Raw genomic sequence first — 19,492 nt, forward strand, 5'->3', positions numbered from 1 at the left:
CCGGCCATCGAAATAGAGGGGCACCAAAGAAGAGGTACAAGGACTCCTTGAAGAAATCCCTTGGCACCTGTCGCATCAACCATCACCAGTGGTCTGACCTAGCCTCAGATCGCAAAGCATGGAGGCACACCATCCACCAGGCTGTCTCTTCCTTTGAGAACGCACGCATAGCTGGTCTTGAGGACAAAAGGAGATTGAGGAAGAATCGCACTGCTACAGCACCAACCCCAAATCAGACTTTTCCCTGCAGCTACTGTGGCCGGATCTGCCTGTCCCGCATTGGTCTTGTCAGCCACCAGCGAGCGTGCAGCAGACGTGGACTACTGCACCCTTCTTAAATCTTCGTTCGCGAAGCCAAGCCGAGAGAGAGAGAGAGAGAGAGACCTATGTGTGTGGGCGCGCGGCTTCATTTCCAGTTTGCTTGATTCTGCTGATGTATCACTTTAAGCAGTACAAAACCTTGTGCTCTTTCTGTAATCAGGTCAGACCCATACCCTTTGGCATGAGCCACATGGGCCTGATCCATGCGCATGTTATTTCAATAAAGGAAAAGCTGTTTTCCTGATCCTGCCTCGGGCCTCATCTGTCACTGAACTAACCATCAATTGACCGCAGCAGGGGATTTTCCTGCCACGTAGCAAACCACCCAGTGTGGTGCCTCTAGCTTCAACTAGTGCAAGGCTGTTAACGGGGCTTCATTCACGGGAACACATCCAACCTGTACTGAAAGCGCTGCACTGATTACCTACTGCTTACCGCATTTGCTTGCAGATAGGGGGAGGGACGGTGGCTCAGTGATAGAGCATCTGCTTGGGAAGCAGAAAGTCCCAGGTTCAATCCCCGGCATCTCCAAAAAAATGTCCAGGCAAATAGGTGTGAAAAACCTCAGCTTGAGACCCTGGAGAGCCACTGCCAGTCTGAGAAGACAAGACTGACTTTGATGGACCAAAGGTCTGATTCAGTATAAGGCAGCTTCATATGTTCATATATGTTCATATGACACTAGTGTTCAGGGTGGTGAGAACCAGAGAGGATTGTGAGGAACTCCAAAGGGATCTGTTGAGGCTGGGTGAGTGGGCGTCAACATGGCAGATGCGGTTCAATGTGGCCAAGCGCAAAGTAATACACATCGGGGCCAAGAATCCCAGCTACAAATACAAGTTGATGGGGCGTGAACTGGCAGAGACTGACCAAGAGAGAGATCTTGGGGTCGTGGTAGATAACTCACTGAAAATGTCAAGGCAGTGTGCGATTGCAATAAAAAAGGCCAACGCCATGCTGGGAATTATTAGGAAGGGAATTGAAAACAAATCAGCCAGTATCATAATGCTCCTGTATAAATCGATGGTGCGGTCTCATTTGGAGCACTGTGTGCAGTTCTGGTCACCGCACCTCAAAAATGATATTATAGCATTAGAAAAAGTGCCAAAAAAGGCAACTAGAATGATTAAAGGTTTGGAACACTTTCCCTATAAAGAAAGGTTAAAATGCTCGGGGCTCTTTAGCTTGGAGAAACGTCGACTGCGGGGTGACATGAGAGAGGTTTACAAGATAATGCATGGGATGGAGAAAGTAGAGAAAGAAGTCCTTTTCTCGCTTTCTCACAAGAACCCATGGGGATTCAATGAAATTGCTGAGCAGTCAGGTTAAAATGGATAAAAGGAAGCACTTGTTCACCCAAAAGGTGATTAACATGCGGAATTCACTGCCACAGGAGGTGGTGGCAGCTACAAGCATAGCCAGCTTCAAGAGGGGATTGGATAAAAATATGGAGCAGAGGTCCATCAGTGGCTATTAGCCACAGTGTATATATATATTTTTACCACTGTGTGACACAGAGCGTTGCACTGGATGGGCCATTGGCCTGATCCAACAGGGCTTCTCTTATGTTCTTATGTGACACAGTGTGTTGGACTGGAGGGGCCATTGGCCTGATCCAACAGGGCTTCTCTTATGTTCTTATGTGACACAGAGTGTTGGACTGGATGGGCCACTGGCCTGATCCAACATGGCTTCTCTTATGTTCTTATGTGACCTAGAGTGTTGGACTGGATGGGCCACTGGCCTGATCCAACAGGGCTTCTCTTATGTTCTTATGTGACACAGTGTTGGACTGGAGAGGCCACTGGCCTGATCCAACAGGGCTTCTCTTAAGTTCTTATGTGACACAGAGTGTTGGACTGGATGGGCCACTGGCCTGATCCAACAGGGCTTCTCTTATGTTCTTATGTGACACAGAGTGTTGGACTGGAGGAGCCACTGGCCTGATCCAACAGGGCTTCTCTTATGTTCTTATGTGACACAGAGTGTTGGACTGGAGGGGCCACTGGCCTGATCCAACATGGCTTCTCTTATGTTCTTATGTGACACAGAGTGTTGGACTGGATGGGCCACTGGCCTGATCCAACAGGGCTTCTCTTATGTGACAAAGAGTGTTGGACTGGATGGGCCATTGGTCTGATCCAACATGGCTTCTCTTATGTTCTGCAAGGTGCTGGTTATCACTTCTAAAGGCCTATATGGCCAGGGGCCTGCATACCTCAGGGACTGCCTTTCCCAGCATGTACCCCAGAGGGCCCTTTGATCAGGGTCACAAAATCTGCTCTCGATCCCCAGCATCGAAGAGGCCAGGCTCAAGGCGACCAGAGCCAGGGTCTTTTCTGTTGCGGCTCCTTCCTGGTGGAACGAGCTTCCAGAAGAGGTTAGGGCCCTGCGAGAGCTCACGCAGTTCCACGCGGCCTGCGAAGCGGCGCTCTTCCGCCACCCATTTCTGAACTGAAATCTATGACAGCAGATATTATACCAGCGAGCAACGTTCCCTCGGAGCTGTGAGTGTGAGCTCACGCACAGATTTTTAGCCTCCTGCTCAAACATTTTTCTCTTCGCTCAGGAAAAATGGCCCTAGAACAAACTAATTTACGTAGTAGCTCATAACTTTCAGGCCAGTAGCTCTTAAAGTAGAATTTCTGCTCACAAGATTGAAAACAAATCAGCCAGTATCATAATGCCCCTGTATAAATCGATGGTGCGGTCTCATTTGGAGTACTGTGTGCAGTTCTGGTCGCCGCACCTCAAAAAGGATATTATAGCTTTAGAGAAGGTGCAGAGAAGGGCAACTAGAATGATTAAAGGGCTGGAGCACTTTCCCTATGAAGAAAGGTTGAAACGCTTGGGACTCTTTAGCTTGGAGAAACGTCGACTGCGGGGTGACATGATAGAGGTTTACAAGATAATGCATGGAATGGAGAAAGTAGAGAAAGAAGTACTTTTCTCTCTTTCTCACAATACAAGAACTCGTGGGCATTCGATGAAATTGCTGAGCAGACAGGTTAAAACGGATAAAAGGAAGTACTTCTTCACCCAAAGGGTGATTAACATGTGGAATTCACTGCCACAGGAGGTGGTGGCGGCCACAAGTATAGCCACCTTCAAGAGGGGTTTAGATAAAAATATGGAGCACAGGTCCATCAGTGGCTATTAGCCACAGTGTATGTGTGTATATAACATTTTTTGCCACCGTGTGACACAGAGTGTTGGACTTGATGGGCCGTTGGCCTGATCCAACATGGCTTCTCTTATGTTCTTATGTTCTTAAGATTCCTCATCTTAGAGGGAGTATTCGCAGAGAGAGCTTGGAGAGCCACACGACATGTGCGAAAGAGCCACATGTAGCTCCCGAGCCACAGTTTGGCCACCCTTGGTCTAGGGCATTGGGGGGGGGGGAGGCCGAGTTCGGCTTCCTTGCCCTGTCAGCGCCCTCGGCAAATGCCTAATTTGTCTAATGGGCGGGTCAGCCCTGCTTTCCTGGCACGCCCACCTGTGAAATGTCCTGCTTTGTTCCCACAACACAAAAAGACGTCTCCTAATATCTTTTGGAAGAACTCTATGAGAATATCAACATGTCAGAGTATTAAAGAGAACTGTTTCAAGATGATGTATAGGTGGTCTATGACTCCTAAAAAACTGGCAAAGATGAGTAAAAAGATGTCGGATAGATGTTGGAAATGTAAAAAGCATGAAGGTTCTTTTTATCATATGTGGTGGACATGTGGAAGAGCGAAAAAGTTCTGGCAGATGATACAACAAGAAATATCTAAGATTCTGGGATATGACTTCAAGAAAGTAGCAGAGACTTTTCTGCTGGGATTACAAATGGAAAAATTTCCAAAAGAAGACAGAACTTTAATTTGGTACTTGTTCTCATCTGCTAGGACATTGTATGCGCAGTTGTGGAAGCAAGAAAAAATACCAGAGAAACAGGATTGGATTGTGAAAGTTTTATCGTGGAGTGAGATGGATAAACTAACAAGAATTCTAAGAGACTATGATTTGGAAGTGTTTAAAAGGGAGTGGAAGAAATTTAGAGGATATGTAGAGAAAGAATGGAATGTAAAAAGACATTGGACAATTTTTTAATAATATGTATTAGAAAAAGGCAGAATATGAATTTAGATTGTTATAGTTAAAGGTACCTTTATAAGTGAACTTTAAGTATATAACTTCGGCGGGAGTCTAGTAACGGAGGGAGGGGGGATTAGAAAATATCATATGGGTTAGGGATAGAGACGATATCAATGGATATTGTCACCATATGCTATCAATAAAACTGTTTAAAACGAAAAAGACTTGTCTCCTGAGTAACTTAACCACTTCCTGGTGGGGTTGCCGTACCACCTCCGGACTCTATCTCAGTTCAGCCTGCTGTGAGACCCGGGCTCTAACAGGATTTGTACTTCAGGTAGGGTTGCCAAGTCCAATTCAAGAAATATCTGGGGACTTTGGGGGTGGAGCCAGGAGACTTTGGGGGTGGAGCCAGGAGACATTAGGGGTGGAGCCAAGATCAAGGCTGTGACAAGCATAACTGAACTCCAAAGGGAGTTCTGGCCGTCACATTTAAAGGGACGGCACACCTTTTCAATTCCTTCCTTCCCTAGGAAATAATGGATAGGGGCACCTTCTTTTGGGGCTCATAGAATTGGACCCCTTAGTCCAATATTTTTGAAACTTGGGGGGTATTTTGGGGAGAGGCACTAGATGCTATACTGAAAATTTGGTGCCTCTACCCCAAAAAACAGCCCCCCCCAGAGCCCCAGATACCCCCGGATCAATTCTCCATGATTTTCTATGGGAATAAATCTCCATAGGGAATAACAGAGTTCCCAGCAGACATTTCCCTCCCCTCCCCCCGCTTTCTGACGACCCTGAAGCGGGGGGAGGGCCTCCAAACCAGGGGATCCCCTGCCCCCACCTGGGGATTGGCAACCCTAACTTCAGGGGATGTTTGAAATCGGGGAGGAAATAGAAGGCCTCGCCACAATTAAAAGGCCTTTCTGCCGAGAAGACCCTGACAAGCTAGGACAAATGGCTTCTATTTTAACTTCTGCCTTCCAGGCAACCCTGCCCGGATGAATTATCGGTTCATTATCTTCCCAAATTGCAAGAGGCCCCCTTTTTCGTGATCCCACATCCCTGCGAAGTTTCAAAGCTGCTCTTTCCCAGCCTCAACTCAGCTGCTTGGGGTTCAGCTGGAATGTCATTACCCATTTGGACCACAGCTGAAAGAACCACAGGGTTGTCCATACAGCAAAATGGAGAGGCTGGGGAACGGAGAAGGTGGTGGGGGGGGAGAAAGAGCAGAAAGCTAGTGGGGCAGGACTTGAGCTCGAGCCTATCTGTTCTTCAGGCAGTACCCTTAACTCGGGGGTCCCCAAACTTTCTGAGCCTGCAAACGTCATTGGAATTTTGACACAGCGTGGTAAGGGCAGCTACAAAATGGCTTCCGCAAGAGGCAGAGCCAGTCACAAAACGGCTGCCACAGGAAGTGAAGCCAGTCACAAAACGGCTGCCGCAAGAGGCAGAGCCAGTCACAAAACGGCTGCCACAGGAAGTGAAGCCAGCCACAAAACAGCTGCCGCAAGAGGCAGAGCCAGTCACAAAACGGCTGCCACAGGAAGTGAAGCCAGCCACAAAATGGCCGCCGCAAGAGGCAGAGCCAGTCACAAAACGGCTGCCACAGGAAGTGGAGCCAGTCACAAAATGGCCGCCGCAAGAGGCAGAGCCGGCCACAAGATGGCTGCTGTAATAATTTGAGCCAGCCACAAAATGGCCGCCGCAAGAGGCAGAGCCAGTTACAAAACGGCTGCCACAGGAAGTGAAGCCAGTCACAAAACAGCTGCCGCAAGAGGCGAAGCCGGCCACAAGATGGCTGCTGTAAGAATTTGAGCCAGCCACAAAACGGCTGCCGCAAGAGGTGGAGCTAGCCACAAAGCGGCTGCTTTACCTTCAGTCACACAGTGAAGATCCTTGTGCTGTGGTTGCAGCTGCTGCCAAAGCAACATTTTTAGAAAGCTGCACAACCAATGAAACCTCTATTGACCAATCAGAAACCTTGCTGGGCAACAGCCCCATCTGCCCTCACTCGCTTTCTAGAAACACTTTGGAGGCCCTGGAAAAGTGCCCATGGGCACCGCACTGGGAAACCCCGTCCGGCCACTGGCCTACGTTGTCCATACTGAGGAAGGTACTAGAAAGCCGTCCCCCATTCCCCTCACAGGTCAGTGAGGCACCCCTGCTGAGAGACCATTCCAGAAAGCAACGCCTCATTTTGGGCAGGAGCTCACAGGAGAAGAGCTCCGGAACCTCTAAATTTTATTGCGCTCTATCTCAACCCGCCCCCCCCCCCTCAAAAAAATACTTGCTTCTGGGCTCCATTGTTCAAACCCTCTGTGAGAATTTTGCCAAACTCTAAGATCTGACAAACTTTGTAATGTTTTTCCCCCACAAAAAAAGTGGGGAAATAACCAAAACGTATAAAGAAGGGGAAATCGTCCTCATGCCACTGCGGCCACATAGGAGAAAGTAATTGAAAAAGTACGGTGGGAGTCAGGTTGAAGACGACAGTCATACTTCAAGAAGCATTTTAAGGTCGTTACCTTATCCCCTCGTCTGAAGGAGTGTGCTTTTAGCACACGAAAGCTTATGTTCGGAATAAAACTTTGTTGGTCTTAAAGGTGCCACTTAACTCCTGCTTTGTTCTACCGCTTCAGACCAACACGGCTGCCCGCTTGGATCTATCTGATATAATTTAGTACACTTGCAGCGATGTCAGAGGGGTGGCGCATATGCAAAGGAGCTGTGCTAATGAGCTCCAGCGCCTCCTGGTCTACAAAACGACCCCTGCCAGAAAGCAAATGAAACTTCAGATCACATCTGCACTAAGGCCTTCTTGGTGGTGGCAACGCAGACCTCCAGAACTCCTGGCCCAAGGCGGGCCACTGAAATAATCCTGACGGGCGCTTTCCAGCGGAGAGGTTCTCTGCTTTTGATGAGTGAAGTGTGGTGTGCTGCTTTTCCTTCACTCTCTGAAAATATACTCTAAGACAGGTGTGTCAAACTCATTTGTTATGAGGGCCGGATCTGACATAAATGAGACCTTGTTGGGCCGGGCCACGTCGGGCTGGCCCATGTGCGTGCCTATTTAAGATCAGGTAGCAGAGAAATAAATTTTTATAAAGAACACAGACAAACACAAATATATATATTTTTAAAACACTTAAAACATGGTTAAAGCGTTAGCACTCATTGGCCTTAAAGCCCGGGCGGGGACTGCGCGGAGGAGACCCCCCGTCACCTGCCAGCCGTTCCAAGCCCTCGTCGTCACCCCAAGAGCCTTCCCCACCTCTCCGAGCCCGACTCCGAGAAGTCTGGCCAGGGCAAGACGCCGGGGAGCAAGAGGGAGAAGCTGAGCCCAGCACCGAGCCAGGAGGAGGAGAGCCGTTCGTCTCGTCGCAGCGTGAGACGCCCCATCGCAGCACGCAGCCGAGGGCTAGGACGCCCGAGGCACGCCCAGTCAGCCCAGCCCTGGCTCGCCTCTCCCGGGCGTCTGGGGCTTTGAAGGGGGGAGGAGCCAGAGAGGGGCAGGACCCGGGGAGGGGGAAGGTTGGGTCGGGAAGCATAAAAGGAGGGAGGGAGGAGGTCGCTGAAGAAGCTGGCTGATGCGCAAAGAGGCTGCCTCGCGCGAGAGAGGGACAGGAGCCACAGCACAGCCAGGAGGGAACGGGGGCCTGCGGTGAAGTAACCCAGTGCCCACTCCCCTGTTTCTGAGACCTCCGGGGAACGCCCCAGAGGGCCCGGGAGGGGCAACGGCGACGCCGGGAGACCGGGAGGGGTACCGAAGACCCGACAGATGCGTTCTTTGTATTTCTCCCATGGGATCCAGGGAACTAGGCAAAGGAAGCTATGGCTCTTTCCTTCCTTCCCCATGGGACTGGGGGGAGGAGCCTCAGCCAATAGAAGGAAGAGAGGCTTGGCTCAATAGCTCTGCTGTACGATTGAGAGCCTGGCAAAGCAAGCTACTCTTCCCCTCCCCCTTTCTCCCCAAGGGAGGAGCCTAAGCCAATGGAGAAAATAGAAGACACTGGATTTATATTTCGCCCTCCACTCAAGAGTGTCAGAGTGGCTCACAATCTCCTTTATCTCCCTCCCTCACAACAGACACCCTGTGAGGTGGGTGGGGCTGAGAGGGCTCTTACAGCAGCTGCCCTTTCAAGGACAACTCTGCCAGAGCTATGGCTGACCCAAGGCCATTCCAGCAGGTGCAAGTGGAGAAGTGGAGGAATCAAACCTGGTTCTCCCAGATAAGAGAACTATGGCTGACCCAAGGCCGTTTCAGCAGCTGCAAGTGGAGGAGTGGGGAATCAAACCCAGTTCTCCCAGAGAAGAGAGCTATGGCTGACCCAAGGCCATTCCAGCAGGTGTAAATGGAGAAGTGGGGGAATCAAACCTGGTTCTCCCAGATAAGAGTCCGCACACTTAACCGTTACATCAAATGACACCAAAAAGAGGTTCTGCTCTTTAGCTCCTATGCAATTGAGCAAGCTTTTCAAAGTAAGCTGTTATTGAGAAGAAAGCAGATGACAGTCAGTTGTTCGGGGGCCTGGTAGGAGCCCATCGGGGGCCTGATTTGGCCCCCAAAATGCATGTTTGACACCCCTGCTCTAAGAAGCTGAGAAATCAATAAACATTAGAAACACTTACCTCTGGTAAGAGATGTTTGTACCGGCCGATGCCGTGGGTAGGATTAGCCTTGTATTGCCTGACGCAGCTCATCAGAGGATTACCTGCAGGAAACGGGACAGAGGAATATACCCAAAATCACATAAGAAGTGGAGAAAGGGTGGCGCGGGCTTCTCCAGGGGTTAATGAGGGCTGTTGGGGGCGTGGCAAAGCCCCTGGTGGCTGGCTGGCTGCCCACTCTCCTCATCCAGGGATTGTTATGCAGCTGCACCTCCTATTCAATAGACAAGGGAGGTGGGGAGGAGGAGGGGAAAACCTCAGAAAGGTTCAGGAGCTGTGCTCCTGTGAGCACCTGCTGAATTTGAGGCCTGGGTGTAGCCTAATATGCAAAGGAGTTCCTCCTACAAAAAAAGAAGAAGTCCCGCATACACTCATGTATCCTTACTGCTGAGTTGTCCGTTCATGTGGACGTTGGCGGGGTAAGGCCCCTTCTGTCCAATCACAGAGGGGAAAAACAATCCCCTTCCAGATAGCAAAACTCAGAACTCTTTGGATTAAAGTTGTGAGGTCCTGCATCAATGAGAAGAAGAAGAAGAAGATATTGGATTTATATCCCGCCCTCCACTCCGAAGAGTCTCAGAGCGGCTCACAATCTCCTTTACCTTCCTCCCCCACAACAGACACCCTGTGAGGTGGGTGGGGCTGGAGAGGGCTCTCACAGCAGCTGCCCTTTCAAGGACAACCTCTGCCAGAGCTATGGATGACCCAAGGCCATAACAGCAGGTGCGAGTGGAGGAGTGGGGAATCAAACCCGGTTCTCCCAGATAAGAGAGCTCTGGCTGACCCAAGGCCATTCCAGCAGCTGCAAGTGGAGGAGTGGGGAATCAAACCCGGTTCTCCCAGATAAGAGTCCGCACACTTAACCACTACACCAAACCGGCTCTGAGCTACACCAAACCTGACTCTGGGGTCATCCTCTCTGAGCTAAGACGAAAATGTGCGAGCTGGAGGCTAAAAATCTATGAGCTAGCTCATGCTAACTCAGCTTAGAGAGAACACAGACCTCAGGCAGAGGTCTTTCCCATCAGTTTGGTGTAGTGGTTATGTGAGCGGATGCTTATCTGGGAGAACCGGGTTTGATTCCCCACTCCTCCACTTGCAGCTGCTGGAATGGCCTTGGGTCAGCCAGAGCTCTCTTATCTGGGAGAACCGGGTTTGATTCCCCACTCATCCACTTGCAGCTGCTGGAATGGCCTTGGGTCAGCCAGAGCTCTCTTATCTGGGAGAACCGGGTTTGATTCCCCACTCCTCCACTTGCACCTGCTGGAATGGTCTTGGGTCAGCCATAGCTCTCTTATCTGGGAGAACCGGGTTTGATTCCCCACTCCTCCACTTGCAGCTGCTGGAATGGCCTTGGGTCAGCCATAGCTCTCTTATCTGGGAGAACCGGGCTTGATTCCCCACTTCTCCACTTGCAGCTGCTGGAATGGCCTTGGGTCACACAGAGCTCTTTTATCTGGGAGAACCGGGTTTGATTCCCCACTCCTCCACTTGCAGCTGCTGGAATGGCCTTGGGTCAGCCAGAGCTCTCTTAGCTGGGAGAACCGGGTTTGATTCCCCACTCCTCCACTGGCAGCTGATGGAATGGCCTTGTATCCCCCACTCCTCCACTGGCACTGAACTGACAACATAGGGGATCTTGTTTTTCTAAAATGTCTTTGTATGTGGTATACTGTAATAGGAAAAAACCTATGGAGTGGGTAGAAGAAAGATATCTTGAGATACATCTGAACAAAAAGACCATCAGACAGTTGATGGATACTGAAGAGCAGTGACATAAATTGAAAACTATGTATTTAGGAGTGTTAAATGTAAGAAGACTGTGGGAGTGTGGATTTTTTTTCCTGATTTTAAAATTCAACTGCATATACATAACTTGATGTGCGGAACATTTTCTCTATATTTTGGTCACTGGAACGTGCAAACTAAGTAGAATACAAAATATCCTTACCAACAGAGCAGACAGGATTCTTTCTGGATGTTTCAAAGGCAAGACTAAGGGGGAAGAAAAAGAAAGTTCCATATTACAATATAACCTCTGCGCAACCAAACACCGTTGCAGATATAAAAACATCAGAAGAGCCCTGTCAGATCAGACCAGTGGTCTACCAAATCCAACCTCCTGTCTTACACAATGGTCAACCAGTCCCTGCGGAGGGCCATCAACAGGGCAGAGAAGCCGAGGTCTTCCCCTGAGAAGAACATCAGAAGAGCCCTGCTGGATAAGACCAGTGAGGGTCCATCTAGTCCAGCCTCCTGTCTCACACAGTGGCCAGCCAGTTCCTCTGGAGGGCCTATAACAGGGCAGAGAGGCTGAGGACTTCCCCCGAGAAGAACATCAGAAGAGCCCTGCTGGGTCAGGCCACTGAAGGTCCATCTAGTCCAGCATCTTGTCTCACACAGGGGCCAGCCAGTTCCTCTGCAGGGCCAGCAACAGGGCAGAGAGGCTGAGGCCTTCCCCTGATCAGAACATCAGAAGAGCCCTGCTGGATCAGACCAGTGAGGGTCCATCTAGTCCAGCCTCCTGTTTCACACAGGGGCCAACCAGTTCCTCTGGAGGGCCAGCAACAGGGCACAGAGGCTGAGGCCTTCCCCTGCGAAGAACATCAGAAGAGCCCTGCTGGATCACACCAGTGAGGGTCCATCTAGTCCAGCCTCCTGTTTCACACAGTGGCCAACCAGTTCCTCTGGAGGGCCAACAACAGGGCAGAAAGACCGAGGCCTACCCCTGAGGAGAACCTCAGAAGAGCCCTGCTGGATCAGACCAGGGAGGGTCCATCTAGTCCAGCCTCCTGTCTCACCCAGTGGCCAGCCACTTCCTCTGGAGGGCCAACAACAGGGCAGAGAGGCTGAGGCCTTCCCCTGCGAAGAACATCAGAAGAGCCTTGCTGGATCAGACCAGGGAGGGTCCCTCTAGTCCAGCATCCTGTCTCACACAGTGGCCAACCACTTCCTCTGGACAGCCAATAATGGGGCATAGAGGCCTCAACTCTGGGATTCAGTGGTTTGGGGCCTCTGAATGTGGAGGTTCCCTTTAGTCACCATGGCAAGTAGCCACTGAGAGACTTAGATATGGCTGTAGTCAGGGCTTTTTTTGAGCAGGAACACAGAAGAACGCAGTTCCAGCTGGCTTGGCACCAGGGGGGTGTGGCCTAATATGCAAATGAGTCCCTGATGGGCTTTTTCTACCAAAAAAGCCCTGTCCTTTCCCCATATTTTATTAGCCCCTTCCCACATATGATGTTGAAAGCAACTTACACTAAGCTTACATTATGTTCTTATCAGGGGATTTAAAAGAGGATTAGACTCATGGAGGAAAGGTCTATCTGTGGCTACTTGCCATGGTGACTGAGGGGAACCTCCACATTCAGAGGAAGTAAACCTCTTAATCCCAGAGGCAGGAGGCAACATCACGTTGTTGGCCCTCCAGAGGAACTGGCTGGCCTCTGTGTGAGACAGGAGGCTGGACTGGATGGACCCTCCCTGGTCTCACCCAGCAGGGTTCTTCTGATGTTCTTCTCAGGGGAAGGCCTTGGTCTCTCTGCCCTGTTGTTGGCCCTCCAGAGGAACTGGTTGGCCACTGTGTGAGACAGGAGGCTGGACTAGATGGACCCTCCCTGGTCTGATCCAGCAGGGCTCTTCTGATGTTCTCCTCAGGGGAAGGCCTCAGCCTCTCTGCCCTGTTGTGGGCCCTCCAGAGGAACTGGCTGGCCTCTGTGTGAGACAGGAGGCTGGACTGGATGGACCCTCCCTGGTCTCACCCAGCAGGGCTCTTCTGAGGTTCTTCTCAGGGGAAGGCCTCGGCCTCTGTGCCCTGTTGTTGGCCCTTCAGAGGAACTGGTTGGCCCCTGTGTGAGACAAGAGGCTGGACTGGATGAACCCTCCCTGATCTCACCCAGCAGGGTTCTTCTGATGTTCTTCTCAGGGGAAGGCCTTGGTCTCTCTGCTCTGTTGTTGGCCCTCCAGAGGAACTGGTTGGCCACTGTGTGAGACAGGAGGCTGGACTAGATGGACCCTCCCTGGTCTGATCCAGCAGGGCTCTTCTGATGTTCTCCTCAGGGGAAGGCCTCAGCCTCTCTGCCCTGTTGTTGGCCCTCCAGAGAAATTGGTTGGCCACTGTGTGAGAAAGGAGGCTGGACTAGATGGACCCTCCCTGGTTTGACCCAACAGGGCTCTTCTGAGGTTCTTCTCAGGGGAAGGCCTCAGCCTCTCTGCCCTGTTGTTGGCCCTCCAGAGGAACTGGCTGGCCTCTGTGTGAGACAGGAGGCTGGACTGGATGGACCCTCCCTGGTCTGACCCAGCAGGGCTCTTCTGATGTTCTTCTCAGGGGAAGGCCTCGGCCTCCCTGCTTTTTTGTTGGCCCTCCAGAGGAACTCTGTGTGAGACAGGAGGCTGGACTAGATGGACCATCAGTGTCCTGACCCATCAGGGCTCTTCTGATGTTCTTCTCAGGGGAAGGCCTCGGCTTCTCTGCCCTGTTGTTGGCCCTCCAGAGAAACTGGTTGGCCACTGTGTGAGACAGGAGGCTGGACTAGATGGACCCTCCCAGGTCTGACCCAGCAGGGCTCTTCTGATGTTCTTCTCAGGGAAAGGCCTCAGCCTCTCTGCCCTGTTGTTGGCCCTCCAGAGGAACTCGTCAGCCCCTGTGTGAGACAGGAGGCTGGACTAGATCGACCCTCCCTGGTGTGATCCAGCAGGGTTCTGATGTTCTGATCAGGGGAAGGCCTCGGCCTCTCTGCCCTGTTGTTCACTTCCCAGAAGATCTGTTTGGCCAGTGTGTGAGACAGGATGCTGGACTAGTGGTCTGATCCATTAGAGCTCTTCTTATGTTCTTAAGATCAACTTTTTTTACTTGCCATCTCACTAAGTGGACATATGGCTAAGAAAACAAAAAAAAGAGACCACTGTTTCTGTAGGGTGTCATATAATAAAACAACCCAAAAAAAGGGGGGGGGGGCGCTGGAAAGTCCTTCTTGCTGATAACTGGGCTCTGACCCACATGTGTTTGGATTCCTAACAGTGCCCCTAGTGCTGTGCAAACCAACCCCATTAGGATAACAGAAAAGGCTGAGTTGTTCTTGCTGAATATGTTGCCTGAAACTATAGATAAAAATACTGAACATTTGATTTTGCATATTATAATTGCAGCCAGGATAACATATGCTAAGTACTGGAAGAAGGCTGAAACTCCCACAAGAGAGGAACTCCTAGCAAAAGTTCTGGAAATGGCTGAAATGGACATACTGGCGAATTTAGCGAGCAAAACCAACAAAGAGATCAAGGAACTTTGGCAACCGTTATATAACCAGATCAATACACATGACTGAATTTAACTTTTTTTCAGTATAAATGAGATTCTGAACTTTAAGCAAACTAACGCTCGAAAAATTGTTAATAGACTTACAGAAATGACTGTGATTACTTGATGAAATAAGGGGCGGGATGGCGGCTCAGTGGTAGAGCATCCGCTTGGTAAGCAGAAGGTCCCAGGTTCAATCTCCGGCATCTCCAACTAAAAAGCGCCCAGGCAAAAAGGCGTTAAAAACCTCAGCTGGAGACCCTGGAGAGCCATGAATGGGGCTGTGCCTCAGTGGTAGAGCATCTGCTTGGTAAGCAGAAGGCCCCAGGTTCAATCCTCGGCATTTCCAACTAAAAGGGTCCAGGGCAAATAGGTGTAAAAAAAACCTTAGCTGGAGACCCTGGAGAGCCATGAATGGGGCTGTGGTTCAGTGGTAGAGCATCTGCTTGGTAAGCAGAAAGTCACAGGTTCAATCCCCGGCATCTCCAACTAAAAAGGATCCAGGCAAATAGGTGTGAAAAACCTCAGCTTGAGACCCTGGAGAGCCGCTGCCAGTCTGAGTAGAGAAGACTGACTTTGATGGACCGAGGGTTTGATTCAGTATAAGGTAGCTTCATATGTTCAAATGACGGTATAATTGAATTTGTAGAGCTACGATGGTGATATATGACCCCCAATTTCCCCTTTTGTTCCCCCTCCTTATACCTATACTTAACAAATATATTTGAACCCCCCCCCAAAAGAAAGAAAAAAGGAGAGAGAGAGAGAGAGAAAGAGAGAGAGAGAGAGAGAAAGAAAGAAAGAAAGAAAGAAAGAAAGAAAGAAAGAAAGAAGAAAGAAAGAAGAAGAAAGAAAGAAAGAAAGAAAGAAAGGAAAGAAAGAAAGAAAACAGACAAAGGATGCCAGATGGATGTGGTTTAAACTTCAGTCATTTTACCTGATAAGCTGTCTGGCCAGCATCTCTTTCAGAAACGGTTCCCTTCCCAGGCAGAACACCTAATATGGGGGGGGAGAGAAAACATTTTGAAAATTGCCTAGCGTTTTCAAGGCAACGGGCTGCTCTCCGGCAATTCATTTTCGCTGACATCGTCCACACCAAGAGCTGTACGTCTCCGGGCCACCAGCATCAGAAGCCTTGCAGCCTGGCTTTCTCAGGAGAAAGGCAGGAAGACAGATGACTGCAATTTCTCTCTTGTGCACTCCGTCACTCACCCATGTGCACCCCAACAGCGTAATACGTGGGGAGAGAAAAATGTACATTCAGCTAAGTTTGTTCTGGATGCCTCACACTTCAGCTTAGGCGAATGTACAAAAGAACACCCTCAAATCAAGCAGAAACCCCACCCCTCTTGCTTTGGAGACTCAAAGAGTATACAAATATACCTGGAAAGGAACGCAATGTGGAGAGATAATCAGGATGCAAAAAATAACCAGGAATTGGAAACAAATCAGCCAGTGTCATAATGCCCCTGTATAAATCGATGGTGCGGTCTCATTTGGAATACTGTGTGCAATTCTGGTCGCCGCACCTCAAAAAAGATACTATAGCATTGGGAAGAGCGCAGAAAAGGGCAACTAGAATGATTCAAGGGTTGGAACACTGATTGGCAGACAGCAGTCTAAGCACAACGTTTGCCTGCGTAACGCCACTGTGGAGATTTGAACGCGTTCCGTTCCTCAGGGCCAGTTTGTACAAACAAGCAGACCCTATGTTGTTTACCTTGACTTCCAGAAAGCTTTTGATAAAGTTCCTCATCAAAGGCTCCTTAGTAAGCTTGAGAGTCATGGAGTAAAAGGACAGGTCCTCTTGTGGATCGAAAACTGGCTAATTAATAGAAAACTCACTGAAAATGCCAAGACAGCGTGCGATTGCAATAAAAAAGGCCGACGCCATGCTGGGAATTATTAGGAAGGGAATTGAAAACAAATCAGCCAGTATCATAATGCCCCTGTATAAATCGATGGTGCGGTCTCATTTGGAGTACTGTGTGCAGTTCTGGTTGCCGCACCTCAAAAAGGATATTCTAGCATTGGGAAAAGTGCAGAAAAGGGCAACTAGAATGATTCAAGGGTTGGAACACTTTCCCTATGAAGAAAGGCTAAAGAGCCTGGGGCTCTTTAGCTTGGAGAAACGTCGACTGCGGGGTGACATGATAGAGGTTTACAAGATTATGCATGGGATGGAGAAGGTGGAGAAAGAAGTCCTTTTCTCCCATTCTCACAATACAAGAACTTATGGGCACCCCATGAAATTGCTGAGCAGTTGGGTTAGAACAGATAAAAGGAAGTCCTTCTTCGCCCAAAGGGTGATTATCATGTGGAATTCACTGCCACAGGAGGTGGTGGCAGCTGCAAGCATAGCCAGCTTCAAGAGGGGATTGGATCAAGATACGGAGCAGAGGTCCATCAGTGGCTATTAGCCACAACGTATTGTTGGAACTCTCTGTCTGGGGCAATGATGCTCTGTATTCTTGGTGCTTGGGGGGGCAACAGTGGGAGGGCTTCTAGTGTCTTCGCCCCAACGATGGACCTCCTGATGGCACCTGGGTTTTTTTGGCCACTGTGTGACGCAGAGTGTTGGACTGGATGGGCCACTGGCCTAATCCAACATGGCTTCTCTTATGTTCTTATGTCTGGGGCAGTGATGCTCTGTATTCTTGGTGCTTGGAGAGGGGGCAACACAGAGTGTGACACAGAGTGTTGGACTGGATGGACCACTGGCCTGATCCAACATGGCTCCTCTTTTGTTCTTATGGAAAGCAGCAAACATTTTCTGAGATAAACACAAATTGTAAAAACCAACCTCTCCCCATTCCCCCCCACGGAGTGAACTTTTTAGAGGTGCAAACCCCACATGAAACTGCTCTCTGCGGAACCAGACAGCAATCAAATTTTGCTTTACCTATTCTGACCAGGATCAGCTCTCCCCAAACCTAGGACCTATCACCGAGGGAGCATTAACTCGAGATTCCAGGACTGCATCGACATAAGAAGTATGCACTTTAAAGCAGAGATGATATTCCAACAGGGGAAAAAAAATAAACGTCAGATGTTTCAGAATCATAGATTTGGAAGGGACCTCCAGGGTCATCTAGTCCAACCCCTGCACAATGCAGCAAACTCACAAACACCTCCCCCTAAATTCACAGGATCTTCCTTGCTGTCAGATGGACATCTAGCCTCTGCTTAAAAACCTCCAAAGGAGAATCATAGAGTTGGAAGGGATCTCCAGGGTCATCTAGTCCAACCCCCTGCACACTGCAGGAAACTCGCAAACACCTCCCCCTACATTCACAGGATCTTCCTTGCTGTCAGATGGACATCTAGCCTCTGCTTAAAAACCTCCAAAGGAGAATCATAGAGTTGGAAGAGATCTCCAGGGTCATCTAGTCCAACCCCCTGCACAATGCAGCAAACTCACAAACACCTCCCCCTAAATTCACAGGATCTTCCTTGCTGTCAGACGGCCATCTAGCCTCTGCTTAAAAACCTCCAAGGAAGGACAATCATAGAATCATAGAGTTACTGCCACAGGAGGTGGTGGCAGCCACAAACATAGCCACCTTCAAGAGGGGTTTAGATAAAAATATGGAGCAGAGGTCCATCAGTGGCTATTAGCTACAGTGTGTGTGTGTGTGTGTGTATATAAATTTTTTTATATATAATTTTTTTTATATAAATTTTTTTGCCACTGTGTGACACAGAGTGTTGGACTGGATGGGCCATTGGCCTGATCTAACATGGCTTCTCTTATGTTCTTATGAGTTGGAAGGGACTTCCATGGTCATCTAGTCCAACCCCTTGCACAATGCAGCAAACTCACAAACACCTCCCCCTAATGGCCATCTAGCCTCTGTTGAAAAACCTCCAAGGAAGGACAATCATAGAATCATAGAGTTGGAAGGGACCTCCAAGGTCATCTAGTCCAACCCCCTGCACAATGCAGCAAACTCACAAACACCTCCCCTCTAAATTCACAGCACCTCCCTTGCTGTCAGATGGCTATCAAGCCTCTCTCTGAAAGCTGCAAGACAGGGAGGAAAATCGATAAAGGAGGGAGGGGAAAGTGGAAAGAAAGCAACTTTAAATGCATTCTCCAAGTCATTGGCTGGCTTGGCTTGGAGAAGTGATTTATAGAGAGCAATGCCTTCTCCAAGCTGGCTGATGGGGTAGTGGGGGCTTCAAGAGCCACACAATAGGTGTGAAAGAGCCACATGTGGCTCCTGAGCCGCAGTTTGGCCACCCCTGGTATAGACAGATTGCTCTCAATCCCCAGGGAACCGCAAAGGATTCTGGGAGCAGCCACACCACTCAGCCTATACAGGAGAAAAGAACACCGGGAAGGTCAAAGAACAACAAAAAGGGCGGAGGAAGTAATTGGGATGGGGAGAGGGCTTGAGATTTCCCACCAACTCCTCCTTCCCTGGCACCCCTGTTCCCTCCCGAGAGGTACGTACTCTGCCCAGCACCGAAGTCATGTTCCTCTGCGGGTTCCAGCAACCCTCCTGGTGGTAACTACGGCGACGCAGGCGGAGAAACACGAAGGCGAATGGGTACGCCGGCCTCACGCGCCCCCCTTAACACAGAGGTCCGACGAGAAACGGTGTCCCCCTTGCTCCGCGACTCTTTCGAATACAGTTCCGGGGGGATTACAACCTTTCCACTCGGGAGATTTCGGGGGTCGAGGGTGGGGTTTCGGGAGGGGGTAGGGTTGCCAATCCCCAGGTGGGGGCAGGGCATCCCCCTGTTTGGAGGCCCTCCCCCCACATCAGGGTCATCAGAAAGCGGGGGCGGGGAGGGAAATGTCTGCTGGGAACTCTATTATTCCCTATGGAGATTTATACCCATAGAAAATTATAATTGATAATTGATCCACGGGTATCTGGGGCTCTGGGGGGGGGGGCTGTTTTTTCGGGTAGAGGCACCAAATTTTCAGTATAGCGTCTAGTTTCTCTCCCCAAAATACCCCCCCAAGTTTCAAAAAGATTGGACCAGGGGGTCCAATTCTATGAGCCTCAAAAGAAGGTGCCCCTATCCTTCATTATTTCCTAAGGAAGGAAGGAATTGAAAAGGTGTGCTGTCCCTTTCAATGTGAGGGCCAGAACTCCCTTTGGAGTT

General features: G+C 49.9%; 1 protein-coding gene across 1 annotated transcript in view; it reads right to left on the reverse strand.

The window, feature by feature from the left end:
- The window catches only part of MRPL48 (mitochondrial ribosomal protein L48), a 31,082-nt gene extending 12,143 nt beyond the window's left edge, over positions 1 to 18,939 (reverse strand). Inside the window, 4 exon segments of the mRNA XM_060263964.1 lie at positions 9,037 to 9,119; positions 11,027 to 11,070; positions 15,312 to 15,370; positions 18,832 to 18,939. Of these exon segments, the coding sequence (XP_060119947.1) occupies positions 9,037 to 9,119; positions 11,027 to 11,070; positions 15,312 to 15,370; positions 18,832 to 18,852 (207 nt within the window). The 5' untranslated portion in view covers positions 18,853 to 18,939.
- Between the last annotated feature and the right edge of the window lie 553 nt (positions 18,940 to 19,492).

The sequence above is a fragment of the Heteronotia binoei genome, unplaced genomic scaffold (genome assembly GCF_032191835.1).
Source record: "Heteronotia binoei isolate CCM8104 ecotype False Entrance Well unplaced genomic scaffold, APGP_CSIRO_Hbin_v1 ptg001496l, whole genome shotgun sequence".
In the NCBI taxonomy this organism is placed as follows: domain Eukaryota; kingdom Metazoa; phylum Chordata; class Lepidosauria; order Squamata; family Gekkonidae; genus Heteronotia; species Heteronotia binoei.